Here is a 23,274-nt window from a genome sequence, read left to right on the forward strand (position 1 = left end):
AGCAGGATCTTAAACATAAAGTACAAGTTCTTTCATTACCCAGCATTGTTCTGGGAGCTAAGCTGTGCTAATGCCTCAGAGAGAATGTTGGCAAACCTACATCTGGAGATTTGGAGAAAAGGCAGCCATCACAGTTCATACATATTTTTGTTCTCTAGGATACCTGTATGTTGTCTTTCAAATAGTCATTTATTTTTCAACATATTGTCATTGAATGCCAAATTACCCATGTAGAAAAGAGATCCTAACTTCAACAGATTTTATTCAACCAGGAAGGGATATACCTGTATACATACACATTTTTAAAAGTGTGTTCAAGTCTGGGCATTGTGATTTAAGTCCATATTCATGGTTATAAGGAGCATTCAGGAGGAAATAAGTTTTTACTCGAGTAGGGAAATAGGATTCAGAAAAAGCTTTATAGAATGGAGTCTGGATGTGAATAAATCTGTGCTATTCAGGGTGAAGAGGAAGACATTCCAAGGAGAGAAAGTAAGTGGCAAAACATGAAGCCATAAAACAGAATTCACATTATGGGAACTGTAAGGAGTCAGTGTGGCTGAGTTGTGGGGTATTGATGGGACGTAGGCAATGATTAATTCATGGAAGAACTTCTGTGTAATTCTAAGAAGTTTGAACTCCCTCCAGTAGAAAAGAAGGAACCATTAAAAGTTTGCATTCACAAAGATGACATGCAAAGATAGCCTTAAAAATGGAAGGTGATTTTGACATAAGCAAGATGAGAGATGAAGAAGCAATTTAGAAGACTCTGTGATAGTTCAGACAGGAGACTCTAAGTTTCTGAATCAACATTGCAGGAGAGGGAAAGAGGGGAGGGGATGGATGGAGATGTTGAGGAATTTAAATGTGAGTTTTTATTTCTGAAATGTGGAATTTGGTTATCTCTACTGCAATAGAACAATGCTTTCCTCCATATAATGTTTATAAGTAAAGTTATATCTTATTTTTGGTTCCAGTCCTAAGATTATCTCTACATTGCAAAATATTATCAGTAAGCAAGTACTGATTGAACAACCATCATGTGCCAGGTTGAAGGTTAATCTGTAACAAACAATTAGATGGTTATTCACAGGTGTGATCATGTTTTACACTGTGTAACATACATTAAAAAAACAACAACAGTGATTGCCAGGAGAGACCACATTTGGTTCACATTTGTGTTTTCACTCCTTAATACTATTCCTAGATAATAGAAGGTGCACAGTATATGCTTGTTCGATGAAGGAGAGATGCACAAATTTCACAGAATTGCTGGATTAAAAAAATGAAAAGTTTTATAAAAAATGGATTATTTCATTATTTAAATAAACACCTATATGTTTCTCAAATATCCAGCCTCTTGTCATCAGGAAGGCAACTAGCTAAGGTAGTTACTTTTTATCCAGATACTTTGAAACTATGAAAATACAGACTACAGGCTAATCAACAATAAGTAATTTAATTGCCCGGTGCCTCAGTTTACTCATTAGAATAGTTGGGATGAGATTGTTTTCCCTCTACATTAGTAAGATGTGTTGAGGATTATTTGGGTTTAAAATAATTAAAAATAAGTCTGAATGGATGACTAAGCTCTTCAGAGAAAATGCTGTTTACACACAAGGTAATCATTTCAACTTCTAAAGTTGGCTAATAAAGAATTTGTCTTAGAAAGTAATCACATGTGGGTACCTGGGTGGCTCAGATGGTTAAGCGTCTGCCTTCAGCTCAGGTCATGTTCCCAGAGTCCTGGGATAGAGTCTCGCATCGGGCTCCCTGCTCAGTAGGGAGCCTGCTTCTCCCTCTGCCTCTCTCTCTCTCTGTGTCTCTTATGAATAAATAATTAAAATCTTAAAAAAAAAAGAAAGTAATCACATGTTATCTGGGGATCATATTTTGGCTTGAAAATAGCTACAGTTTTATATTATTTTAATCCAAGATCCAAACATAGGGATTTAAATAAGGAGTAGGTAGTCATTAATAAACAGATATATTTAAAATCTACCATTTTCTCCATCCTTCTGAGAGTTAAACGTAGATGATTTTGTTCCTGGGACCTAAAATTTTCATCAGTTTTTCAAGGTAGAGAGTATTCAGCATATGTATTTGGAATACAAATATGTTTCAATAAAATCTTGATAATTCAACACCCCAAAGTCTGGTACACTAAAGTCTCCAAAAATAAATTAGAGATCAATTACATAGTTTTAATGAGAATTGTCAAGGTGAATCAAGGGCTCCAGTTCACATTTAAACCAGGGGTTGTAAAGCTCTCTCTTGCCACTGGATAGCTGCTGCTTGTCATTCAGAGCTCAGTGTAAATCTCACCTGAGAGAGATGTTTTCCTCAGCCATCTAATCTAGCGCCTCTCTCTCACAGCATTCTGTCTTAAGTCTCTACACCACACTGCATTTATTCATTTATTTACTTGCACATTATCTGTTTCTCCTCAAGCTCTGTGAGACTGGAGACCTTCTCTGTCTTGCTTTATCTCTCTCTGTTGCCCAAAACAGTGCATTGTGGGTTCTTGGTAAAAGTTTATTGAGTTAATGAGATAGGAATAAAAAAATCACAATTTGGATCTATTGTCTTTAGAATAAATATCTTAAGTTTTCACAAGGTGGTGTTATTTACCCACCAAAGAGAGTGCTGTGGCAAGCACAATAAGGTGCACAATAAGATGCTCAGTTGCTGTAGTTAGAAGTTAATAGGAAACTGAATTAAATATGACAAAGCAGTTGAAGTAGTGACTAATTCTGAATTAAGAGAAATATTTTGAATAATGCTATAATATAAAGGGTGCTGATAAAATATAATTTTATTAATAATATAAAAGAACTTCAAAGAATACTGATTTATCTGTTGATTTGCTAATTTGTTTGGGTTGAAAGATGGTCATGGAGCACAAGCCTAGCAACTATACATGCTGCATTCAACTTTTATTTAAAGTAAACAAAGGAAAAGGTGTTACATAGATTGCATTTAGAGTGAATGTAAGTTATACTATTCTATAATCATTGTTATCTCAAATTTATATTAAAAATATAAATTATTATAATTGTTAAAAATAGATAAGAAACCAAGACATAGAGTGATGAAAAGTGGTTAAAAACAAAATCCATATAGAGCGGAAATGAATTTAGCATATAATTTAGAAACATTTCTATCAAAAGCATTGAAACTTTCAGTGTGAAACAATTCATACTTGTTCACATGTAAAAGTCATTTATTCTCAATATCACATCCTAAAAATGCAAATTTATTTGGACTCCCTTTTTGCTGTTGCATTGTTTATGGAAGATCTTGAATGAAGTGTTGAGGTCCATTTTTATTGCATTCATGGAAGACTGGCCATTGGAAGGATGCCCCAGCCCTTCCTTCCTCCTGCTTTCACTTCCCATTTCCTACCCAGGCCCTTATACAGGCTGTGTCATATTAATATTGTCAGTAATTAAGACACAGGTAATGAAAACAATAATAATATCATACCTAACATTTGCTGGATGCTTACTGTATACCAAGCATTATTTTAAGGATTGTAGGTCTGTTATCTTACATAGTCTTCACAATAATAATAATAATAATAAGATAGGTACTATTGTTATGCCAATATTACAATTGAATAACTAGGTTTGTGGAAATTAGCTTACTGAAGGTCCATCTTATTTCAGAGCTTGCATTCTTAACTACCGTTGTTTTGCTTATTGTGGTGAATGTAGTTCAAGTCAGAATGAGGGGAATGAATATGGAGAATAATTCTTGAAATACAGTGTATATTAGTCAGGTTTATATAATAATGGGCCCTAACTCACAATTTGAAAATTTCAGAGACTTATAAAAACAAAAACATTCATTTTCCCCTTTGGTTCAAGTCACTCCACATATTTTCATTTTGGAACTGGTAGCTAATGGGGCATACTCTTCCAATGGAGGAGCAAAAGAGCAGAAGAATTTTGTACTGACTATAGCCTGTACTCTAAATAGGGAAACTGTCACTTCTATTCAGAGTCCAGTGATCAACACAAGTCACGTGACCAAGCCCAACATCAATGAAGCAAGAAAGTGTACTTCTCCCACAGAATGAGAATTGTGAGTGGGATGAAGTCCCGTTTGTATTTTCATATGGCAGAACCTTCTTTGTTCTCCCCATGTTTCTCATCTCTGTGGATCCCATCAACGTTCTCATTCCTTTTAAAAGACTCTATTTGAACATATTCTCATAAAACCTTGAGTGTTCACAATCCTCAGTTCTCCTCAAATAATCAAAATAGTGGTGATCCTCAACCAAGGGCTGGGTTATTAGAAACTTAAAGATTGGGTAAAGTTAGTAGAAATGCTGCCTACTCCTGCCCTCAGATCTTGTTGAGAACTGCTTTCCTAAAAATACTGCTTTCCTCTATTTAGGAAGTAGGCCCCCTTGAAGAAAGTAACATAGGGTAATTTGGAGACTGAGTTTTCTTTCTTATATGGCCATGGAGATACATGGTTAGGACTTTCATTAGCTCGAAAGCTGAATTAAGGGACAAAATCATGCAAAAAGCAAATTCCTGAAAAAATGTGAGGCATTATGATAACTTGAAAGTACTTCCTGATTTCAGATGATTAAAATCTTGCTTTACTCAGTTATTAGCCATTGTGGCTTTAAATTTATTAGCAGTCATTTTTCTTTTCTAAAACAGTATGAGTTAGAGAAGTCGGCTGGGCCAGGCAACTGCTGATGTGCCTCTTTGATGTGGGCCCTGGGGAGAGGGTTGGCTAAGAGGCAACAGGCAACGTGTTATGTAGCAGAAGCATTATTCCTCATAATTACAAACCATGGGGCAGGAAAACCAGTGCCTTATTCTGACTTAAAACCTCAGGAAGGTATAAATCCCTATTGTTTCAAAGAAAAAAGAATGGCTTCCAAGGGACACATTGGCATTTTTTTTCTTCGTGCTTTTAAATATGTAGAAAACTCATACATTCTACTCTTCAGAGATTACTGACTAGTGAATATTTTCTCTTTCTATTCCTTTTCCACAATTTCATATTGTTTATTGATATGGTTTATAACAGTATGTCGAGTAGAATCCTATTTATATGGTTACATTGTGTGAAAACTAACTCATGTAAAACTTGAATTTTGGAGAGTAAAAGAAATATGAAAAAATAAAAATAAATTAGAGAAGGCGCCTGGGTGGCTCAGTTGGTTGGGCGACTGCCTTCGGCTCAGGTCATGATCCTGGAGTCCCGGGATCGAGTCCCGCATCGGGCTCCCTGCTCAGCGGGGAGTCTGCTTCTCCCTCTGACCCTCTTCCCTCTCGTGCTTTCTATCTCTCTCATTCTCTCTCTCTCTCTGAAATAAATAAATAAAAAAAAAAATTTAAAAATAAATTAGAGTAAAATAAAATAAATATAAAATAGAGTAAAATGAAATAAACAAAATAGAATAAAATAAATATAAATGCAAATAAGGTAGAGATGTGTTCAAATAATTGTTCTATCATTAATTGTGATGTAAATTTAATAGAGAAACGCAATTTCCTTGGATCTGCTTCCCCATCCGTAATATGAGAATTATAATTTCTCCTTCTTGGACCTACCTTATAAATTAAATAATAGCATAATGCCTTATGTATAGTAATAGGTGTCTAATTTTTGTCTCTTTATAAAAAACTGTTTTAACTAGAAAATGGACATACAGAAAGAACTGTCTACCCTCTGTATACCATTAGGGTCCATTGGATCCAATTTTAGCTTTTAGTGTCTTTTGAGAGCAATTCTAACTCTTTATAAGAATTTATATATCATGACTTTTATAGTTTCATAGAGGTCTTCCAAAGGAAAAAGAGAAATTTACATTTTTTTAATTAGAATAAAACTCATCCTATCTTGTAATTATCATATGAATCCATTGAGCCCTCTAAGATATATTATGGGATTTTAGTAATATTATTTTTCCCGTACCTTGAAACATTTTGCTATTTCATCATCCTAAGAGTTAATTCAATATTCATCTTGTATTCTCAACAATTCCAAAGAAGACTTAAAAATATAAAATTAAAAGGGAAGATGCTTCACAATTAAATGAATCAGAAGATGAATGAAAAGAGACAGCACTATAGACTTCAATGATGTTGCTGAAATTTTTTATGTAAGTGAAATCTCAGAGCATGAATCTTCAGATTATGATATTCTAGATAAATTTTCTCCAAATCAAGAATAAGTGTATGAATAATGCATTTTTAAGGACACAAATATATATGGCCTTTTCACCTCATTAGCCATTCAACTGGAAGGACTTATTCATATAATACTTTACTACAAAAACCCAATCCATCCCATTTTGATAAAAGTTTATCTTTTACAATATTCATATCCCAAAATTCACTTAAGAAAAAGGTTGATATGTTCAAATTCTTGTTATAAATTATAATAAAGTTTTTCACTATTTTCTTACCCTTCTGTAAATTATTTATAAAACTTAAAAATATATATTAAAAGGGGTGCCTGGGTGGCTCAGTTGTTCAACGTCTGCCTTTGGCTCAGGTCATGATCCCAGGGTCCTGGGATCGAGCCCTGCCTCGGCTCTCTGCTCAGTGGGAAGCCTGCTTCTCCCTCTCCCACTCCCCCTGATTGTGTTCCCTCTCTTGCTGTGTCTCTCTCTGTCAAGTAAATAGGTAGAATCTTAAAAAAATATATGTGTGTGTGTGTGTGTGTGTGTGTGTGTGTATAAATTGGAGGCAGATGGTAAATGGTGATGACTAATTTTCCTGGCATAATAAGGGTAAGATATTCATATACTTTGGGGCGCCTGGGTGGCTCAGTTGTTTAAGGGTCCTGACTCTTGATCTCAGCTCAGGTCATTATCTCAGGGTTGCGAGATTGAGCCCTGTGTTGGGAGCCTGCTTAAGATATTTTCTCTCCCTCTCCCTCAGCCCCTTCCCCCCTCCCCAAGAAAAGATACTCATATACTTTAACCTAATATTGTAACCCCAGAAATTTGTCCTGAGAAAATATTTCAACCCAAGCAAGAGGAAATTCACTGTAGTACCAAGTGGAAACAAGTAAATGTATAACATATAAAATGCTTTAATAAATTATGGTTTACCAACAGGATGGTACATCATATAGCCTCGAATAATGATAATTATGAAGACTATGGAAATTTAGAAAAATATTTATGATGCTAAATAAAAACAACAGTATGTTAATGTATACATAATGATTATAGATGGACTAAAAAGAAAAACATTAACCATGTTGTCCTTCAATTATGAAAAAGAAAGCAAATTATCAAAATTAGCTAAGCTTAATTCTGCTCTTAATCATGTCTTACTCTCATTGCTTGGTTGTAGAGCTGAACTCAGATTTTGAAAATTTCCACAAAGTAGAACTTCATCATGTTTATGGGACATTATGAAGTCACTTTGGTTAAATAGGTTATTTCTACCCTCTACTTCTGTCTCCTGTCTCGTTTAACTTCCTTCTTCCCAGAGATATGCACTATAGCTTGAGTTATTTTGCAGATTTTCCTCAAGAATACTCTGGGTAAGCAAGAAAGTGTATCGACTTTCAAAGAAGGCCAGCACATTTGTTCTAAATTTGAGAAACTAAAGAATTTCATTTGATGCTCAATTGTGTATTCTTGCCTGCTTTTTCCCCTTCCTAGTTAGGTTGTAAGTTTTTTGGAGGCAGAGCTGGTTTCCCAGTTCATATATGAGATGTGGTAAAAACCCACACAAATATTTCTCAGATTGAATAAATTTAAATGCTTCTGAGAATAAACCTGGTGTGATGAGAACAACACATCTTGAGACAAAGAGGTGTGACTGAAGAAAACAGATTTCTTGAAAACCTGAAATGTGCCAGTCATGAGGATGAAAATTCTATATCTATTCTTACACTGATTTTCACTGAATTTTGTAAAATACATATTTTCACCCATATTTTTAATAGATGATAAAGTTTAGGCCCCAAAATGTTATATCACACTGCTGTTCAATATCACACTGCTGTTAAGTTTCCGGGCCAAAATTCTAATACTAGTCTACATGTCCACACATGGTCAACTCCATACTGTGAAAAAGTAGAGAAACAGAAAAATATTGCTTCCTGCATAGGCTGTTTTTTTTTTTTTAATTTTTTTTATTCTTATGTTAATCACCATATATTACATCATTAGTTTTTGGTGCAGTGTTCCATGATTCCTTGTTTGTTCATAACACCCAGTGCTCCATGCAGAACGTGCCCTCCTCAATACCCATCACCAGGCTAACCCATCCCCCTACCCCCCTCCCCTCTAGAACCCTCAGTTTGTTTTTCAGAGTCCATCATCTCTCATGGTTCGTCTCCTTCTCTGACATACTCCCCTTTTCTTCCTCTCCTGTTATCTTCTTCTTTTTCTTTTTTCTTAAAATATGTTGCGTTATTTGTTTCAGAAGTACAGAACTGTGATTCAACAGTCCTGCACAATTCACAGCGCTCACCGTAGCACATACCCTCCCCAATGTCTATCACCCAGCCACCCCATCCCTCCCACCCCCAACCACTCCAGTAACACTCAGTTTCTTTCCTGAGATTAAGAATTCCTCATATCAGTGAGGTCATGTGATACATGTCTTTCTCTGATTGACTTATTTCACTCAGCATAACACCCTCCAGTTCCATCCACGTCGTTGCAAATGGCAAGATCTCATTCCTTTTGATGGCTGCATAATATTCCATTGTGTATATATACCACATCTTCTTTATCCATTCATCTGTCGATGGGCATCTTGGCTCTTTCCACAGTTTGGCTATGGTGGACATTGCTGCTATAAACATTGGGGTACACATACCCCTTCGGGTCCCTACATTTGTATCTTTGTGGTAAATACCCAGTAGTGCAATTGCTGGATTGAATGGTAGCTCTAATTTCAACTGTTTGAGGAACCTCCATACTGTTTTCCAGAGGGGTTGCACCAGCTTGCATTCCCACCTACAGTGTAGGAGGGTTCCCCTTTCTCCACATCCCCGCCAACATCTGTCGTTCCCTGACTTGTTAATTTTAGCCATTCTGACGGGTGTGAGGTGGTATCTCATTGAGGTTTTGATTTGGATTTCCCTGATGCCGAGCGATGTTGAGCACTTTTTCATGTGCCTGTTGGCCATTTGGATGTCTTCTTTGGAGAAATGTCTGTTCATGTCTTCTGCCCATTTCTTGATTGGATTATTTGTTCTTTGGATGTTGAGTTTGATAAGTTCTTATATAGATTTTGGATACTAGCCCTTTATCTGATATGTCATTTGCAAATATTTTCTCCCATTCTGTCGGTTGTCTTTTGGTTTTGTGGACTGTTTCTTTTGCTGTGCAAAAGCTTTTTATCTTGATGAAATCCCAATAGTTCATTTTTGCCCTGGCTTCCCATGCCTTTGGCGATGTTTCTAGGAAGAAGTTGCTGCGGCTAAGGTCGAAAAGGTTGCTACCTGTGTTTTCCTTTAGGATTTTGATGGACTCCTGTCTCACGTTTAGGTCTTTCAACCATTTGGAGTCTATTTTTGTGTGTGGTGTAAGGAAATGGTCCAGTTTCATTCTTCTGCATGTGGCTGTCCAATTTTCCCAACACCATTTGTTGAAGAGACTGTCTTTTTGCCATTGGACATTCTTTCCTGCTTTGTCAAAGATAAGTTGACCATAGAGTTGAGGATCCATTTCTGGGCTCTCGATTCTGTTCCATTGATCTATGTGTCTGTTTTTGTGCCAGTACCATACTGTCTTGATGATGACAGCTTTGTAATAGAGCTGGAAGTCCGGAATTGTGATGCCGCCAGCTTTGCTTTTCTTTTTCAGTATTCCTCTGGCTATTCTGGGTCTCTTCTGGTTCCATACAAATTTTAGGATTATTTGTTCCATTTCTTTGAAAAAAGGGGATGGTATTTTGATGGGGATTGCATTGAATGTGTAGATTGCTCTAGGTAGCATTGACATCTTCACAATGTTGATTCTCCCAATCCATGAGCATGGAACGTTTTTCCATTTCTTTGTGTCTTCTTCAATTTCTTTCATGAGTATTTTATAGTTTTCTGAGTACAGATCCTTTGCCTCTTTGGTTAGATTTATTCCTAGGTATCTAATGGTTTTGGGTGCAATTATAAATGGGATCGACTCCTTGATTTGTCTCTCTTCTGTCTTGTTGTTGGTGTATAGGAATGCCACTGATTTCTGTGCATTGATTTTATATCCTGCTAATTTACTGAATTCCTGTATGAGTTCTAGCAGTTTTGGGGTGGAGTTTTTTGGGTTTTCCACATACAGTATCATATCATCTGCAAAGAGTGAGAGTTTGACTTCCTCTTTGCCGATTTGGACTGCATAGGCTGTTTTTTAAGATTGAGGACACTTATACAATTAAATGTTAAGTTGGCTGCCATCTTTTACAATAATGACAAAACCTAGAAAACGTGCAATGACTTCGACTGGTCCAAGGTTGTAGAATGGGCCATTGGGTAAAGAGGAGTAAACTTTGATGGGGTTTTAATTCGCAGTTTTGTGTCCTATAACATACTAGTCTGGCCTTATTATACTTACACATATACATGGGCACATATGCGCGCACACACACACACACGCGCGCCAGTGTGATAACTTTACAACAAGCCATCTTGTTATTATTTGAAGCTGTTAATTTGGATATAGCAGCTCTGTGGACATACGTCATCTGTGATAAAGTTCAAATAAGTGGGGATGAAAATAGGTGATAACTAGGTTACTACGACAAATGTTTTGGGGCTTTTTTTCCCCTTCTATTTTTATTTGGAAAAGGTATAGCGGGTCATGGGTTTGTGTGAGCATTTTTATAGTCTGCACTCCAGAGAAACCAGTCACAAGTTTACAAAAGCACTGATCTTGCAGTGGAGTTGGGAGTGCATTTGTAGAATTTCATTTATAAGGAAAGGAAAAACTATAAATGTGATGATTTGAAACGAGGGAAGATTGGGAAATATTTCCAAGTTATTTTTTTTTCAAGATTTTATTTATTTGACAGAGGAAGACACAGCTGGAGAGGGAACACAAGCAGGGGGAGTGGGAGAGGGAGAAGCAGGCCTCCCGTGGAGCAGGGAGCCCGATGCGGGGCTTGATCCCAGGATCCTGGGATCATGACCTGAGCTGAAGGCAGATGCCCAACGACTGAGCCACCCAGGTGCCCAATATTTCCAAGTTAAATTAGTGTGCTGAGGTTTCTTCCTGACCTTATTAAATCTTATCTCCCTTTCCCACTGGATTTAATACTGTTTCCCAATCTTTGTTTGCCTAGATAGAGCTTGTGGGTGGGGCAGAATCTCTGTAAGTAGGTTTTTTTTGTTTTTGTTTTTTTTTAAAAACTACAAAGCTGAAAAGAGGAAAGATGAAATGTACTGATGGAGAGACAAGAGTTCGCAAACATAATCTTGCATTCTTTGGAGTGGGCTGATAAGAGGTTCTCAGTGAAATGAGTATTTGGCCTGCAGTAAGCCATTAGTGCTATTGCTATTAATTATCAGTACTAATATTTTATTTTCTCCCCACAATATCCAACCAGTATATTTATGCAAGGCTCTGTTCTCGTGTTTGCTCCTCACTGGCTCCTTTTGGCTTGCAGTCTTTCATATTGCCAGGTTTACTTTGGGGTGTAACACACTGAAACTATGGCTCTTTGATTTTTATACTGATTGAAATGATATTTGTACCATCAAGCATAATTTGATTTTGTGATAACTATAAATAGGGAGATGAAGAGCCAAAGTTACAAAGAAGAAAAATCCCTCTATTTTTAGTTGTTCTTGAGATCATACCAATTATTCACATTAAGAGTACATTATAACAGCAGTTTTTAAAATATTGATCTGTACTCTAGAAAGATAGATTATTTTTAGGGTAAACTTATTTTGGTATTTATGTTTAGGGCATACTGTTTCATTAAAGCTCTGAGGCTGGTTTAAAAAAATAGGAATCTGTAATGAAACAGTCAAAGAAAAGTTGAATTAAAAAAATCTGTTTCAAATATAAAAATGCCAAATTAGAAGCATACAGATACTCTCTGTGAGTGACACTCAGATTTGGTTTTTAGCTTCCAGAAAGCTGGAGTGGGGGTTTAGAAAAAGCAAACATGGTATAATTATGTACTTTATGATACTGAACAGGAATATATATATCAGTTCTTCAGAGGAAACACAGATTTCTTTAGCACTGAATTCCAAAATGTAACATGTGGGTTTTTAGTGTGCTTGGATATGAATTTATATAATAGAGTCCTAAATTATATTTTTACATAATATTCAATATTAAATTTCATATATATTTTATATGCCACTCAAAAAACTGTTAGGGGCACAGTATTTTTTTTTATGAAGGGGTACAATATTAAAATGTCTTTCAGGAAAGTTGATTTTGTGAGGGGCATAACTGATGTAAGTCAAATACATTTCCTTATAGGAGCTGATTTTGATCTCTAATAAACTGTAAACTTATACATCTTTTTCTTAAACATCACTTCTCATCCTTGAAGGTTAACGGATGGCAGAACATCCAAGGTTTTATTTTCTGATGATAACCTATGATGCTGGCATGACAGAGGTAATTTTTGCCTGGAAAAACTTGAAAGTTTATAGTCACCATGTTCAGCCAGTTGATTAGTGGTTCCAAGTGGCCTGGTGCACTTTTCTCTGTGAGTCTATGTGGTGATTAACAGAGACCAAATAATTTTAGATATTTGCTGAAAATAATGCTTTTTGCTTTTGATGAATTCATGTTGAGCTATTATTTCTTAGAGTATTTAGATATTAGGATCAGGTTCTTGTTTTTTGCTACTTTATTTGAAAGATATCCATTTTGAGAATAAAAAGCATAGCTGTATTCAAAAGGGTATTACTCTTCACTGTGGTAATTTTTACAATTTTTTTAAGCTATCTAATGAAGTGTTTCTATATCCTTTCATATACTATAGTGGTGTCTTCTGCAAAGTTAATATATTGATGGCCTTTTGTAAAATGGGCATGGTGATTAAAAATTATATTAATCTACTTACTCAGAAAAATAACTTGGAATGGAAAAGTCAGAAGCCACTCTTACTGAAAGAAATAGCTAGGGGTGTTCTAAGAAGAGAAGACTGTTAGCCCTACACACACACTCTCTCTCTCTCATATACTCACTCACCTCTGTCCTGCAGTGACATGGCATAGCCTCAGTCCTGGCTACAGTATGAGGACAGAGGAGGTGGGTAGCCCGGTGCCACACAGCAGCTGGAGTAGAATGGTGAAAGCACACACTCTGGGTCCAGACTTGCTGGGTTCAAATTCGGCTCTTCATGCCATCTGCATGACTTTAGGCAGGTTATATACTCTGTCTTAGGTCCTCATCTGTAAAAGGAGATGCCCATAGCAACTACCTTAGAGAATTGATCTCCAGATTCAGTATTTAACACATATATGTAAACTGTTTAAAAGCATTCGATCCACAGTAAGCACTCAGTAAATGCTAGTAGTTGTTTATGTTAGTGGTAGTACTAGAAATGAAGGCAAGGAATATTCCTTATTTTAAGGGAAGAGTTTAGACCATACAGTTGAGCTGTCATGGCCAGATTAACTAGAATTGGGTTATAGTTCATGACTAAGAAAATCAAAGTAAATTGTTTAATAAAAAGAATAATTATAAACTGTAATCAGACCATCAAACTGGAGTCATAAATACAGAGTCATAAATACATAAATACATAAATACAGACCATCAAACTGGAGACATAAATACAGTCATAAATAGGGGTGGATGAAGTAGGCTGAGAGGTCAGGGGGAAACATTGAAGGTCCTGTTGCCCAACCAAGGGCAAGAACCCCGGGGAGCAGAGAGGCTTATGCACAGGATTTGGGCATGGGGATCTTATCTTAGCAAGGGAGCATGAAGGAGTAGGGAAGTATCAAAACTTAGGCTCATGAAGTGGGTAGGGCCACAGATACCTGTCTTTAGCATCCTGAGCTCCTAATATATGCTTGTGTATAATCCACTGTCTTCTTGGTCTGCCTCTAGTTTGCTAAAAAGCCACAGTGCACAGAATCCATCTTCTCCAGTAAGAATTTACGTGGTGTCTTTGCTTGTACCTGTATACATCGTCTTGAATTTTATTAGCAGAGCAAAGAGAAAAGAGAATAGTGAAAAAAGGCAAACGATGTCGGTTTGGGTTCAGAGCACTTTTGGCATAGTCCATGGATTTCCAAATATTTTCTTCCTATCAGTGTTAAAATTTTATCCCCTACAAGGTGGTATAGTTTCACCTTTCAGGGAATTTTAACGATAGCAACATCCTACAATGAAAACACTTCTTAATTTTTTAAAACAATGTTAACAAATTGAGGAGTTGTAAACACTGCTTCTATGTCATTTCCTCCAATCAGCTCTTCACATGCTTTTAGCTGATTTCCTACTGCTTATTAGGAGCAGCTGTGTTTAAGCAGCTGGAGCACAAGTTGGCCAGTAAATGCATGCTATATAGATATTTAATACCACTTAGTGCTTTATCAGGCTTTACAACTTCTAATTAGTTAAACCACAGAACACCCGGGCACATTAGGTAATTATTACTTTCCCCCCATTTCACAGATAAGGAAACTGAGCATGAGAAAGATTTGTTTCCTACTAGATTCTAATAGTTAAATGAAGATGCATGTAAGCCGAACATTGGGTTTGTGAAAAAACATGTTGTCTACTGAGATGGCAAGTCCTTGGGGCTCAGGCAATGAGAAGTATAATAACATGTCTCCTGCATTATCCAAGGATTGTAATGTGATTAATAACATGTTACTTTTCTAGGGCTAGAAATAGTCTTGTCCATTATGCTGGATTCTCTACCCAACAGTTCATGCTTAACTGCTTGGAAAACACTCCCCAAAAGAATAATGCTCATTTCTTCAGTGTTGTTATCTTAATTAAGTCTCATAGTATTTCATATTTTCATTGATAATTTGATGGAATTGATGTCTATTAATGTTGCCAGAGGTATAAAATAGGCAGAAAAGCATACTCCTTGATGAATATATTCAGTTACAGAATTATGTGTTAAATGAGAGAAATAATCAGTTGTAGAGGGATTGGTCATTGGTCATTGTTTCAAGGGATCTTTTCAAGGAAATATAAGATTATGGTAAATAAATTAAATTTCTGATTCTTAGCACTATTTCTGCCTTTAATTATAGCTTCGCACTGGAGACAATATGAAAATATCAGAAGATAAAGAATATTTGTATCAAAATGCTAATCAAAGTTGAGTAAATTTGTTTCTTTTTTTAACTAAATTTATTTGTTATATGAAATTTAAATGAGCCTGTTATATGAAATTTAAATGACACTGTTGAGTAGTGCTGCTGAGGCCAGAATTTCCAGTTCCATGTTTTTATATGGACAGGTTAATTTTCACTGAGAAAAAAAGAAATATTTTCTGTTTCTGTAGCCTGTATCCCCAACTCCAGCTAGTCATCTTCCCAGGAGGTAGGTTGGCTGTTATGAGCATGGAAGTGGTGAGATCTCCCTACCAAGAGACTTAAAGAAGGAAAATACTGTTACAGGTTTTGGTGGAATTTCTACCTAAGGATCTGTTATTTGGTCTTTTGTAAGCCACCTCAGGAAAAAGCTGAGTATTAACTGGGGAATACTACCAGTTCATTAGGTGAACAACTTAGTGAATGAGTCTAATGTTTTAATCAGGTCAGAATTTTAAAAATTGTCCAACGAAAGCTTGAATCATATTCACGTGATTATTATAATTAATAACATGATCACAAATATTTCAAGCAAGTTATATGGCTAGGAATTATGAGGATTTCAATGCATAAAATATGGCTCATGGTTTATATGCTTAAAGTTTATATGGGGATATAGAACTATATGAGTGATTTTTATAAAGTAATGACTGGCATATAAAGTCAGAATTATTGCTCATGGCTCACTGTCCACACACATATCTTGTATTTTTTTTTTTAAAGATTTTTATTTATTTATTTGAAAGAGAGAATGAGAGAGAGAAAGAGAGAGCACATGAGAAGGGGGAGGGTCAGAGGGAGAAGCAGGCTTCCCCGCTGAGCGGGGAGCCCGATGCGGGACTCGATCCCGGGACTCCAGGATCATGACCTGAGCCGAAGGCAGTCGCTTAACCAACTGAGCCACCCAGGCGCCCCCATACCTTGTATTTTGTAGAGAAGGAAATTAGCAAAGCAATAAATCATAAATATTAGATGCAGTACAGAAATTTGGAGGAGTAAGGGATGGGATTGGCTAGCCCAGGATTCTCTTTGAAACTTTCTAAAGTAGAACAAAAGTAAAAGATGTGCTATGCAGAGGGAATAATGAAAATAAATCGTGGAGCCCCAAAACCAGATTCTGTATTATTACTCCATGACTTTTTAGATTTGACATGTGAGGAAAGTGTGTATATGTGTGCGTAAGAATGCTGGTGTGTGTGTGTGTTGATGTATGCTGTACATTTTTAAGAGGAAATGTGTTTTGAGTTGAAAGTTTGAAATAGAAATGTGGAAGAACACATTTTGTCCCATAAAGTGTGATATATCATTTACTCTTCTAACAAAACTCCATAGAAGAGTTGGCATAATCCTTGTTTTACTTACAAGAATGCTGAGTTTGTGGGTGAAAGAACTTTCCTAAGGTGAACATATATGTCTAACTCCAGAATCTGTGTTTACTTGAATTTCATTTTAGTAGCTTACGTTAGGTAAAGTTTACACTTGGAGATAGTATCTTCAGAAGACTAAGTATGCGCTAGTATCTTTTGTTTCCTTAACATAGAAAAGGATTCCTCTTTTAAGTTTTCCATTAATTCTAGGACATAAAGAAGGCAAAAATTTTAAGGTTATTATTTTAAAGCAACTTAACTGGTACTTTTTAAAAAGATTTTATTTAGTTGAGAGAGAGAGAGAGAGAGTGTGTACACGGGAGGGGCAGACAGAGAGGGAGAGGGAGAGGGAGAATCCCAAGCAGACTTCCTGCTGAGCATGGAGCCTGAAGCGGGGCTGAGATCATGACCTGAGCTGAAACTGAGAATTAGAACCTCAACCAACTGAGCCACCCTGGCACCCCTTAACTGGATACTTTCAAGTAATATATATAAATAAAACACACCTCCTGTTTTCATTAAATTTGGTTAGCATACAGAGTTAAACTTTTAATTCCATTTAGAGATTTTTGCATCTTCATCAACAATGTGATTTGTTTTGCCTAAACATTTCATTTAACACTTCATTAAAATTCTTGCTTTGTAAATATAACCATAAATATTCAAAAGCACCTTGAGTTTCCTATGCTTAAAATGAATCTTTTCTCAAAATTTATCTTTTTGAAATTAAGATATTAGAAAGTATTACTTTTCCTTCTGTGGAATATGAGACCACAAAAGAAAGATCACTATTGGAGTAAACTTAAGTTTGAGTTCTCAACTCGATTATTATTAAAGTATATTGAATTAGTTATGATGCTGTGAACTGTAAGTAATGGAAATCTGGCAAAAATGGCCTAAGAAATAGGGGTATTTCTTATCTCCAGAATTTGTCAGTGCTCAAGAATTGATTTTGACTGAACCATATCAGTGGGCCTTTCAGCCTGTTTGCTCTGCCATCTTTGGTATATTAACTTTTTCCCCAGGCTGTTTCTCATTGTGGTTGCAAGTGGACTGAGAGTGTGAACTAGTACTGTGTGCATTTTTTGTTCATTTATTTTTTTGTTCTGTGAGAGATAGAGAAGCTATTCCCCAACTATGAAATGTAAATCCTCTCTTTTATATGACTGGGCCAGATTAAAAAGCAGTTTTCTTGTGAATGCCATACATTGGATAGCTCAGAGTAATCAAGATCCATTTTCTGGAGGCAGTGATGGGGAGGATATCTGAACAAAATTGTGGATTGAAAAGAGGAAAACAATTGTTAGATTTTGGCCCTGAACACTACATATATGCTTTTTAAAAAAACCCATTATCAAAGTTACTCTGATGTAGGATCTTTGATCATGAGAGAGAGTTATTTTGAAAGGCAAATATAGGAATTAACAACACAAGGAACACAAGGTTAGGTTTTATTATTTATTTCAATAATCAGCCAAGTTTATATCAGGAATGGCAGTAGATTATGTTTTAGCTAAATATGAGAGAAGAAACTTATGTAGCAAAAAAAGTAATAATCTCCAAATATAGGCTTAGTTCATGAGCATCAGTGCTATCTTAAAAGGTGTATGTTTTATAACCAACAAAGCAAGTGCCATCTAAAATTGAACATATGAAAATTCTGCATTATTTTGACTCCAGCAACAATTTCAAATATGCCAGGCTTTCCTTATTACGTACCATACCCATTGACAGAAAGATAATTTTACCAGTCTACAGTGATTTCTTAACAGCAATTATCTAAATGTTCTTCATCTTTATTCTCCTCGAAGAAAATAAGTTGAATAGTTTTTGGGGTAGTTTTATGATATGGAAATTGGAATAAATGACCATATACATAGACTTCCAGTGGTCTGAATCATCTATGTACCTTCTCCAAAGACATATTTTAGAGTTTTCCTTTACCATGAAGAGAATGTTATTTTATTTATTTTTTTTGTGGTGACTTTTTTTTCATGTTAGAAATTGATTGTTAGTCTATATCTCATACTGTCATATTTATTATTTAGACGCAGTTGTCACAAAAAAAGAATTCACAAATAATTGCATTTGTTACATTGGAATGATTCATTCAGTTTTAGATTTTATTTTAAAATTTAAAAAAATGACTGATGGTGATTGCTTTAAGTGGATAGGAATAATAAGTAAGCTGAACAACCTTCATACTCTGACTTGTAGTACTGGAGTAAAATTCCCCAGAACAGCAGTTGGTTGATGACTTTAGTCTATATAGACAGCATGAGGTCCATAAAATCCACATGTTATTTTAAAACTTTTAACTTTAATGACCTTCCTTGTGTCATAACTCAGGCAGGCCGGAACATAATCCATACTGTTAGGGCCCCAGCAGTACAGGCTAGTGAAGAAAGCAAGGGAACTGGGATCCTTTGGAAACGTGGGAATGAGCCCAGGAAAACTATAGGGCTGGCTCCATATGGGAGCAGCCCGGAAAGTCCATAGTAGCCAGGTGTTTGATGCATGCCAGCAAGCAGAAGGACAGGAGGTTTTAGTGAATCTGACAATTTACAGCAGAATTCCAGCCAGATGTGGGAGTGCAGCAAATAAAATATATCTCACCAACAAAAGGGACATGATTTCATTTGTTTATAAAAAATGTGTAAATAAATACTAAACATTACATTTATATAATTGAATGTTATGTATTACATATAGTATTTAAAATCTAAATACACAGACACACACACACCCCAAAAACAAAAACAAAGGTACAGTGTCAACGTAAGTGGGCTGCTCTAGGATCAGGCCTCCTGGCCCAGCTAGAAACGGGTGTGGAGGGAAGATGAAGTCAGAAGCCTAGGCATTCTCTGGGTCAAGCAAATGAAGTTGGTAGCAGCTGCCTCAATGGGCTGTGTGACACTCAACTCTCCCACCAATGCTAATGCTGTGAGTGATGCATAGCATAAAGCAAGACTCCTAATTTCACCTTACCCGTGAGTATTGACCATAAAGGCATTCTCTGTAGTGGTTATCATGGGCTCAGAAAGTGGTTGAAATTTCACTTCTCAGTGAGGAGTACTGCTGCTTGGGTAAGCAAATGTTGAACGGCTGCTAGAGTTTCACCATTTGCTCTCCCTGTGAAATGTATGATAAGTGTTTGTCCCTTAGTTGATGTGTACCTCGTTTTAGCTAGTCATAAGTAAAGCTTACCATCTCATTCTACTGCAGACACTGGTTTGGGACAGATTCTAACATAAGAATACATTACCAATGCTTATATATGATGGATGTCTGAATTATCTTTTTAAATATTTTTAAATAGTGCTTTATTTTAACCTTTTATCTATTACCTTATTCTTTTACATTTAAAAATGCTTAATTATTTGAGACTTGTGCATAAAACTTGAACAATTTCATATAAAGCTTTTTTTGCAAAACCATATATATATATACACTTTTATGTATATATATATATATAAATTTTAAGAAAATGAAGTAAAATTTACAGATTATAGCTGCCTCTTTTACTCCCTCAAAAAAGATAATATCTCCAAGCAGGAAATTCTCTAATCAGATCCCATGAAAAGTTCTATTATTAAAAATAATCATTTATCAGCTTAAATTCACTGCTAGGTTTTATTATAACTGTCATTATGTAATGTATATTCCCGATCTGCCCTAAGGGAAAGAGTAAATTTATATGCACTTACAAAAATGCAAGTATATTACCATTGATTGGCAGGCAACACTTATTGTAACAGGAGCAGAAAACTCATCGAAATGGACAAAGATGTGCATATATATGTTGTCCCTGAAGACAGAGGCTAATTATAAAATTAATTACTTAAGGTCCTGTTTCCTTTTGTCAGTTCACATCATTTATTCTTGAAATCCAGAGATGTTTACTCATTATTTTTGGAATCTTGACAGTTGTTCTTCATTTTGTTTAGGTACAAATAATGCACTCCCCCAGAAAACTGCATGGTAAGTCAGTCATTCTCAGTAAACATTACTTTTCTATTGAAAATATAACTTCCTTTAGATGCTGGGTTAAAATAAAAACTGGCATTATACCAGACTAGACCTAAAATTTGAGTAAATCAGAGTGGAGTTATTTTTTTCCTACCCCTGGTCACCCATACTGCAGATCTTTTTAAACCAAGATTGAAAGTTGTTTCAAGAATAATGTTATTTTTAGAAAGCATTATACTTCTGTCCACAGGCATAAATGACAGTAGTCAGAATCTTCACCCAATTATAAATCTTGCTTTCTAGGGGTTCTGGAATCATGGTCTCATTTATTCATCTGTTCTTTCTGACAGTGCTCCCACTTTTCTTCTTTTTCACTGTTAGCTATGCCATAGGATTCCTTTTTTAAAAATTCATGATGGTTCCTCTTTTTTAGCAATTAGACCATCCTGATTGGTATCTTAATTATGTAAGTGAAAAAATTTTAATGAAAATTGTGGACAATCCAAAAATCAATTTACTTAGCTTACAGATCTGTTTGTAATTCTTTTGACAGTGTGGAGAGGTGGGTTTTGCATGTACAGGCTAAGAAGTGAAGCCAAATCAAAATGGGTTAAAGATCACTCACCAATCACACACACACACACCCCAGTTGTAGACTCAGGGTAAAGCATACTGCTTCCTAACAGACAGATCTTTTGTTCACCATTATAGCCATAGTGTCTGATATAGAACATGGCACATGATAGGTACTTAGTGAAAGTTTGTTGAATGAATGAATAAATTAGCAAGTGGATTTAATTGGACACAATGTGACATTTATGAAGAATTGTCTCTGATTTGAAATTTTTTAAAAAGATTTTATTTATTTGACAGAGAAAGCAAGCACAGCAGGGGGAGTGGCAGAAGGAGAGGGAGAAGCAGGCTCCCGGCTGAGCAGGGAGCTGGATGTGGGGCTCCATCCCAGGACTCTGGGATCATGACCTGAGCTGAAGGCAGACGCTTAACAGCTTAACGACTGAGCCACCCAGGTGTCCCTGATTTGAAATTTTGAAAGATGACTCAAGCTTCCTAGCAATATGTCTTCTCACTCTCCTCTGCTCCCTAACCCTGGCCTGCCCAGGAGCTGGAAATATAATCTCTCATTCTCTAGTTCTTAAACGCCTACTTTACAAGGGTCTTTTCTCACAGTTGATTTGTGAGCCTGGACTATCAGGAAATTTTACAGGCCTAAGACTCTGGATGAGAGTCACTAAAACCAAACCTATTGACTTTATTTTACATGTTTATAATCGATTACATACTAAATTGTGTCCATCCTCATTTTTTTGTGAATTTTACCTCCATTTTGATTTGTAAATCTTACCTCCATCTTGATGCCTTTTTTTTTCCTATTTTATCACTGAATAATAAATAATTCATGAAATGTATATTGTGTACTTACTTTGGACAAAACAATGAGCTATGTGCTCTAGGGAATAGAAAAATTTAGAAAATGTGGACTTTTCCTTCCAAGGAAGCTGTGCCATGGGGCAGAGTTTGTGGAGGCTGGTGTCAGGGCATGTAGCATTTACTTAGGTATGTGTGTCTTTGCATCAGCCACTTGATCTCTCTGGATCTTAGTTTTCCTTACTGGTGAAATGGGATAACTCTCAGATCACGGTTATTTTGTGGATAAAACTTTTTTTAAATGTGGAAATTTTAACAAACTATAAAACACCACCTAAAGGTATTAAATGTCCTAGAAAAAGCTTAGAAAAGGAGAGAAATATTGTATAACCATAAAATATTTTACTTTTCTTGTAGTAAAAGTATCTTAGAGATTTAATGTTAACAGTAGCAAGTATTTATTGGGCAGATATTATATGCCAGGCATTTTTATTTTAAACTCCGATTATCATTCCCAAAACTCTATGAAGTTGGGACTGTTGCTGTCTCTATTCTGCAGATTGGAATATAGAGGCTAAAACAACTTAAATAACTTGACCAGTGTGTTCCAGCTGGTTTTCTAGTGGAGAAGTAGGGATTCAAACACAGGTAGTGTAGTTCACTGCTGTTTTGCTCAAGGTGGCGATATTTTGGAAAATGAGAGTTTACTTCTGGCTGTACGCTGGAGAAGTGGCTTTTTGCCATCCATCCTTGAAAAATGTATAGAATTCTAACAGGGGAGATGGAATTCTGACAAGGGTTTTCTCAACTCGGGGAATTGTACAAGGGAAGCTTCAGAGTGGGAAAGCCTTGGGCAGGGTTTGGAATCACTGATGCAGCTGTCTGGTGAGAAGTGAGGAGGAAATGAGTTATAGGTTTTGATAGTTGGGTTAGGGCAGATTGTAGAGTATTAAATGTCAGGGAATGGAATTTGTGTTTGATTTAATGGGCAACATGGTCCCATATGCTGTGCTTTGTGGTACTTGCAATGACAGAACCAAGTTTAGAGCCAAAGGTAGGGCACAACCTAACAACCAATACTGGGAAACACAAGAGAGCCTACCAACTTAAAGGCAGCCATGGTGAAAGTAGACCCTGGAGTCAGAGAGCAGGTATCTGGATGGAAGTCACTCAACAAGAGTAATTGCAAGAACCTGAGCCCAAGAGAGGCTTTAAATGCAGAAATGTGAAGATGCAAAGCAAAGGAAATCTTCAAGCTCAAGCAGCAATTTTATTAGGTTGCAGTCTGTTGGGAGAACCATGGCTTGCT

The 23,274-nt window shown here is 36.1% G+C and overlaps 1 protein-coding gene across 2 annotated transcripts in view; it reads left to right on the forward strand.

Annotated features, from left to right (window-relative positions):
• Positions 1-23,274, forward strand: part of MDGA2 (MAM domain containing glycosylphosphatidylinositol anchor 2) — an 805,991-nt gene that overhangs the window by 75,721 nt on the left and 706,996 nt on the right. The window contains exon 2 of one of the 2 annotated variants that reach the window (XM_027570415.2): positions 20,558-20,591. The exons of the other annotated variant lie outside the window; for it this stretch is intronic. Within the exon in view, the coding sequence (XP_027426216.1) occupies positions 20,567-20,591 (25 nt within the window). The 5' untranslated portion in view covers positions 20,558-20,566. The remainder of the gene's footprint in view (positions 1-20,557; positions 20,592-23,274) is intronic. 2 annotated transcript variants of the gene reach the window in all.

The sequence above is a fragment of the Zalophus californianus genome, chromosome 6 (genome assembly GCF_009762305.2).
Source record: "Zalophus californianus isolate mZalCal1 chromosome 6, mZalCal1.pri.v2, whole genome shotgun sequence".
In the NCBI taxonomy this organism is placed as follows: domain Eukaryota; kingdom Metazoa; phylum Chordata; class Mammalia; order Carnivora; family Otariidae; genus Zalophus; species Zalophus californianus.